This window comes from Arachis duranensis, chromosome 9 (assembly GCF_000817695.3).
Source record: "Arachis duranensis cultivar V14167 chromosome 9, aradu.V14167.gnm2.J7QH, whole genome shotgun sequence".
NCBI classification, from domain to species: domain Eukaryota; kingdom Viridiplantae; phylum Streptophyta; class Magnoliopsida; order Fabales; family Fabaceae; genus Arachis; species Arachis duranensis.
In genome coordinates this window covers 102565332-102572027 of record NC_029780.3, presented here as the reverse complement: position 1 = coordinate 102572027, position 6696 = coordinate 102565332, and the positions used below count along the sequence as shown (strand labels likewise).

The 6696-nt window shown below is 36.8% G+C and overlaps 1 protein-coding gene across 1 annotated transcript; it reads left to right on the top strand.

Annotated features, from left to right (window-relative positions):
* The first annotated feature begins 937 nt into the window (after window positions 1-937).
* Window positions 938-2097, top strand: LOC107466465 (uncharacterized). Its single transcript, XM_016085443.1, has 3 exons — window positions 938-1196; window positions 1308-1532; window positions 1625-2097. The coding sequence occupies exons 1-3, from the start codon at window positions 938-940 to the stop codon at window positions 2095-2097; spliced, it is 957 nt and encodes a 318-aa protein (XP_015940929.1).
* The last annotated feature ends 4599 nt before the right edge of the window (window positions 2098-6696 follow it).

Genomic DNA, 6696 nt, shown 5'->3' with positions numbered 1-6696 from the left:
GGGTTATCTTGTTTTCTTTGTTTTGGTCAATAAAATAGATTATAAGTGATGGTAACAAATAGAAAGAGAATGTGAGAGTATTATGTTTCAATTTGAATTAGTTTGATGATAGAAAATTATAGTTTTGAGTTCATTTGAAAGCGTCTTGTACTTGTCCCCAATTCTAAACTTGCTGTGATAATGGAATTTTGTGTATCTTCACTTGATAACTGTGCAATTTTATGTGTGGTACTCTCAAAAATTCTTAAACATCATTCAATTTTTGGATATAAAAGGATTATGCATATCATGGAGAAATATCAACATTAGATTCATCTAAATACCACATTTTGAATTTTCATGGATGATAAGTATAAAATATTATGTGCTATCATCATTATTTGCTTTCTTTAATATTTCATCAACTTAGAAATCAAACCTTTTAATTAAACTATTAGTATATTTTTAATTTGAATTTTAGGTCTAATTTTTGTATATACCAATGTACAAAAAATTAAAAAGTGAACTAAATTAAGAGTTCTCCATTTGTGTATCAAAAACTATTTGCTAGATAATATGAGTATGTGATATGTAACGAGTGTTTTCTCTATTTGAAGTTTAATTGAAATGAAAAAGAAAAGCTTATTTTTTAGTACTGTTATACTGGATATTAGAATTTATTTTATTTCTATGCATTTACTTTTTATTGTTTGTTAGGAAGTGATGATGGATCATTCTGAACAAATTAAGCTATCTGTTGGATATTACTAGATCATAAGAATGCAATTTTGACACGTTGATGTTATTTTTTTTAGTTACTTTATATATGTATACTAGAAATAGAAGGTGGGATCATTCTTCAATTGGGCGAAGAGTGAACACATTGCCATTAAGGCGAGATGCATTAGATAACATCATTGGGGCGGGTGGAGATAGAAATTACATATGGGAGTTAAGAATGGGTTTGAATGCATTTGTAAATTTATGTGAATTGCTACAAGTTCAAGGTGGTTTAGACGAAGATGGTCATGTTGGCATAGGCGAGCAAGTAGCAACTTTCTTGATCATATTAGCTCATCATACAAAAAATTGCAGCATACAAGTTAGGTTTTATAGGTCTGGTAAAATTGTTAGTAGGTATTTTCATAAGGTATTAGGTTCGATTTTGCGTGTCCAAAGTGTGTTATTTGCAAAGGCAGATCCTGTACCAGAGGATTGTATAGATCCCAAATGGAAATGGTTTAAGATAAGGTGTTGCATAAAGTTTAAGTTTTTATTGGTCAAGTTTACTTGTATGTAATAACTATTTTGTTTTGTCCATTTGATAGGGTTGTCTAGGAGTATTAGATGGCACTTACATAGATGTCACAGTCCCCAAGGGGATAAATCTAGGTATCGGACAAGGAAATCTAGAATATCCACCAATGTCTTTGGAGTTTGCAATCGGAACATGAATTTCGTCTATGTCCTTAGCAGTTGGGAAGGATCGGCATCTGATTCAAGGGTACTTAGAGATGAAATTACTCGACGTAATGACTTGAAAATACTTGTTGGTATGTTTAAATTAATCTTTTGATAAGTGCATTAGCTATCTATTAAAGAATTACAATATACCTCTTATAATTTTTCCATCCTTCCATTTTAGGGTCTTATTATTTAGTGGACGCTGGCTATACCAATGGTAGAAGATTTTTATCTCCTTATAGAAATGTCTGGTATCATGTGAATGAGTGGGCTCAAGGTCATCGTGCACCACAAAATCGTCTAGAGTTATTTAATAAGAAAGACTCTTCGGCTAGGAATGTGATTAAGCGGTGCTTTGGGTTGTTTAAGAAGAGATGGGCAATTCTACAAAGCCCCTCAATCTATCTAATTAGAATTCAAAGCCACATTATTATTGCGTGTTGTTTGTTACAAAATTTTATTCTGATGAACATGGATGTTGATCCCAAGGAAGATGCAACTCTTTTACCAGAGCATATATCCGTAGGAGATGACACAATTGTTAATGAAGTCGACATAATTGATGTTGTGAAAAGTAGTCATGAGTGGACTCAATGGCGTGAGGACTTGGCAACTGAAATTTGGGAAATATGGAGAAGAGAACATGACGCATAGAGTTTCAAATTTTTCCTAGTTTTATTATATCTGCAATTGTTGTGGACTATAAATTGTTGTATTAGAAATTATTTGAGTTTTTTTTAAGGCATAAGGTATTTGCATACTCGCTTTAATTAGTTGTATTCTAATTAATGATATAGTTGGTTGCATTATTGTAGGATTTGATTGTTTCTAATTTTATTGAAATTGGTGAATTATGTTGATATTCTACTAGTAATTATTTAAATTCTGTTGCAATTGTTAATTTATTGTAGTATTCCTCTGTTACTAATATGCTAGTAAGTATTGCTATACTAAAATTCTGCTTGATGTTTATTGTGTTGTTGCTGTTATAGTCATTCCTCTTTTTCTGTTATTGTGCAATTATATTATCCAGCATCAATGGCTTCCATACCACATCAGTGGACTGAACAAGAAACTAAATAATTTGTGGTCTTCAAGGCGTCGTACCAAGTAATATCTTACGTGAGTAAGGGGTCGATCCCACGAGGATTGATGGATCAAGCAACAATGGTTGATTAAATTCCTTAGTTAGATAAACAGAATAGTATGTTGAGTGTTTAAAGAGCATTAAACAGTAGATTAAGAATTTCAGAAAGCAAGCAGCAATGAGTTGGGAATAAAATATGGAGAAAATAATTAAGACTTCAGAGTTATCTATTTTTCCGGATTAACTTTTCTTATTAACTATTTTAATCATGTAGGATTTAATTTATGGCAAACTATATGTGACTAGACCCTAATTCCTTAGACCTTTCTAGTCTCCTCTAAAATTCATTAACTGCCAATTCCTTGGTCAATTAATTCCAATTAGAAGGTGATGATCAAATTCCAGTTTATATGCCACAAGAATCCTAATTATCCAAAAATAAGGGGATTATATGTCACGCATCCCGTTAAATACAAACAATTAGAAATTCAGGATAATATGTTTTCAAGCTATTGTTCAAGTAAAGAGATTTTCCAAGTTTTACAAGAACTCAATTAGAACATGGGTCATACTTCCATTCCACCCAAATTCATAAAATAAAGAACGAAAACAATTATTGAAATATAAATCAAAACATGAATTAAATTAGAAAGAGCAAACGAATCAATCCATACAAATAGACAGAGCTCCTAACCTTAACAATGAAGGATTAGTTGCTCATGGTTCAGAGAAGAAAACTAGGATTGTAAATTGGAACGGAATAATGTTGTCTTCGAATCACCCTGTTGGCATTCCTTTTATAATTAATCCTAATTAATTTAAAATCTATCTAAAACCAAAATAATATCTTTTCCTAAAATAATATTTTGAATTTAAATTCAAATTAATTAACAAGTCTTCAACTGATGGGTGGGGACCATCTGTTTTGTCCATTCTACAGCTTCGAATCTGTGTTTTCTAGGTTGGAAACTGGGTCAAAACAGCCCAGAAATTGCCCTCAGCATTTTTCTGCATTTTCTACACGTGGCGCATGTCACGCGTACGCGTCAGCCACGTGTACGCGTCGACGGTCTTTTCTGTGAGTCACGCGGACGCGTCAGGTACGCGCACGCGTCGCCGTGCGAATCTTCAAATCACGCGTACGCGTCATGTACGCGCACGCGTCGCCGTGCGAATCTTCAAATCACGCGTACGTGTCAGTCACGCGCACGCGTTGCCATGGAAAGCTCCAGATCACGTGCACACGTCAGTCACGCGTATGCGTCGCTCCTCGCTGATATCTCTTTCAATTCTTGAGCTCCTTCCATTTGTGCAAGCTTCCTCTCCATCAAATCCAGCCAAAAGCTACCTAAAATACACAAAATTGTAAAAGACTCAAAGTAGCATCAATATTGGCTAAAAGATAATTAATTTTTGATTAAACTCAACAATTTAAGTACAAATTCACTAGGAAAAAATAAAAAAGATGCTCACGCATCACAACACCAAACTTGAACTGTTGCTTGTCCTCAAGCAACCAAAACTAACATAGGCTTAGGATGTGAATTTGCATAGAATGAGAGTTCGATTAAGCTCATGTCTCTTTTTATAGTGGGGTTTATAACTGTAATCCTGAATAGGTTTGGCATCTCACTCTCCTTTGAATCAGGAGGATGTCATTGTCATTCGAAATTAGAATCCGGATAATATTATGAATTCTCTGATCTTTTATATTTCAGTTTAATCCTTGAACACAGCAAAATTTACTTTAATTTATTTTTCTTTGGTGCTTTGCACCTTGAGCCTAGCCGTGACTTTAAATGTTTTGTCTCAAGTTTTTCTTGACACAGAAACACCACAAGCACTTAACTGGGGAACTCTCTTTGAGTTCTGATTTTTCTTTCAGTTACTCCCAGACCGTGGTCCTCAAAGCCTTTGGCATACTCTGTTAAACGCACTTGGCTCAACTCTAAGTGTTCTGTCTCAAGGATTACTTGACACAATCACACCACAAGTATATGACTAGGGAAACAACTCTTTGAGCTCATATATATATTTCTTTTGCTGTTTCTTTTACTACAAGGATTAAATTTTTGTTTATTTCAGAGAAGTCATAGTAATTCTCTAAATTCCTGTTCCTTATACATCAACATCCCTTGATTCAAATTCAAATATGCACTGTTCATATCATGCATTCAAAAATCACAGAAAATACCACCACCTTTAAGTAAGACTATTCTTAAAATTAAACTCAATTTCTCATGCAATACATCATTTAATTTTTTTTTGTTTTTAGATTCAAGCTCAGTGAGTGGTACATGAGACAATTTATTATAATTAAATCTAAATCTAAGAACTAAACGTACTAAAAATCATGCATGCAATCAAAGCAACAGAAACAGAGGACAATAAAAATAGGAATGGAAGAGAAATAGAATGAAAGGAACTTAACCACCTTAGTTATGTTGGTGGCCATCTCATTCCTCCATGAAGAACGTTCATCTCCCTTTGATGCTAAACAGAAAAGCTTTAAGCGAAGTGTCAACACCAAACTTAAATGTTTGCTTGTCCTCAAGCAAAGAAAATCTGAAAATAAAAACAAATAATAATCTGAAAATCCGAACTAGTGTAATTGTGTGGCACAGGCGACGCGTACGCATGCAGCACGCGTACGTGTGGGTCGCGAGATTTTTCTCAATGACGCGCGAGCGTCGGGCACGCATCCGCGTGCCCTTGGTTTTGTGCGATTCGCGCGAAGCCAGCTGCATGCATGCGCATCTCTCTGTTCGCATGGCTAGGGAACCAATATTGGCATACGACGCATTCACATCATGTACGCGCACGCGTGGATGGCTGTTTGGTCAAATGACGCGCACGCGTTAGGGACGCATCCGCGTGACAAAATTTGTGCGTCTATCATACTTCCTGCCTCAAGCCATCATAACTCTCTGCCCAAATACTCTTTTACATCGATTTTTCAGGTCACGCGTACGCGTTAATGACACGCCCGCGTGAATGGTGAAAATCACAAAGGACGCGCACGCGTGGGGTAAGCGTACGCGTGGGGTACGCATACGCGTGGGTTTGTTTGTGCTAGAGGCATCATTCTTGCGCCACTCCCGCGTAACCCTCTATTCAAATTTATTTTTTACGCACACCCATCTGACGCGTACGCGTCAGCGACACTTGCGCGTTGTGTGCCCTCTTTTTTTTTAGCTTGAGGTGTCCGATTCCTGGAATAACATAGCTGCATGATCAGAGAAACAGTAAAAACTCAATAAAAAAGAAGGAAAACTACTACTATGAAAAATAGCTAAGGATACGAATTTATCGGGTTGCCTCCCGACAAGCGCTGCTTTAACATCACTAGCTTGACGGTCAGTTCTGCTAGTTCAGCAGATGAGTGGACCTCTGGCGATCAATCTCGCCTCCATGATAGTGCTTCAACCTCTGGCCATTCACTGTAAATTTCCTGTCAGAATTCTCTTCTTGTATTTCCACATGACCATATGGTGAGCTCTGGTAACCACAAACGGTCCTGACCATCGGGATTTCAGCTTTCTGGGAAATAATTTGAGCCTTGAATTATATAGAAGCACTCTTTGTCCTGGCTCAAAGACTCTGATGGCAATCTTTTTGTCTTGAAGTAGCTTAGTTCTCTCTTTATAGAGCTTGGCATTCTCATAGGCTGAATATCTGAATTCATCAAGCTCATTCAGCTGAAGCATTCGCTTAATTCCTGTAGCTTCTGAATCAAGGTTCAGATACCCGATTGCCCAGTAAGCTTTATGCTCCAGCTCAACTGGCAAGTGACAGGCTTTGCCATAGACCAACTGGTAAGGGGACATGCCAATGGGAGTCTTGTACACTGTCCGGTATGCCCAGAGGGCATCATCAAGCTTCCTAGACCAATCCTTTCTTGAAACACTGACGGTCTTCTCTAGAATCCTCTTAAGTTTCCTGTTGGAAACTTCAACCTGTCCACTTGTCTGAGGGTGATAGGGGTTGCCACTTTATGACGGACTCCATATCTTTGCAGAAGAGAGTCCAGCTGTCTGTTGCAGAAATGGCTTCCTCCATCACTAATGAGTGTCCTTGGGACACCAAACCGGCTAAAGATATATCTCTGAAGAAAGCTTATTACCACTTTGGCATCATTGGTGGGCAAAGCCACATCTTCCACCCAC

Excerpts from the sequence above, each read along its gene's own strand:
- LOC107466465 (XM_016085443.1), top strand. The coding sequence starts at position 938 with ATGGGTTTGAATGCATTTGTAAATTTATGTGAATTGCTACAAGTTCAA. Across the intron at positions 1,197-1,307 it reads AGATCCTGTACCAGAGGATT|GGTTGTCTAGGAGTATTAGA; the intron begins GTATAGATCCCA and ends TCCATTTGATAG. Across the intron at positions 1,533-1,624 it reads TGACTTGAAAATACTTGTTG|GGTCTTATTATTTAGTGGAC; the intron begins GTATGTTTAAAT and ends CTTCCATTTTAG.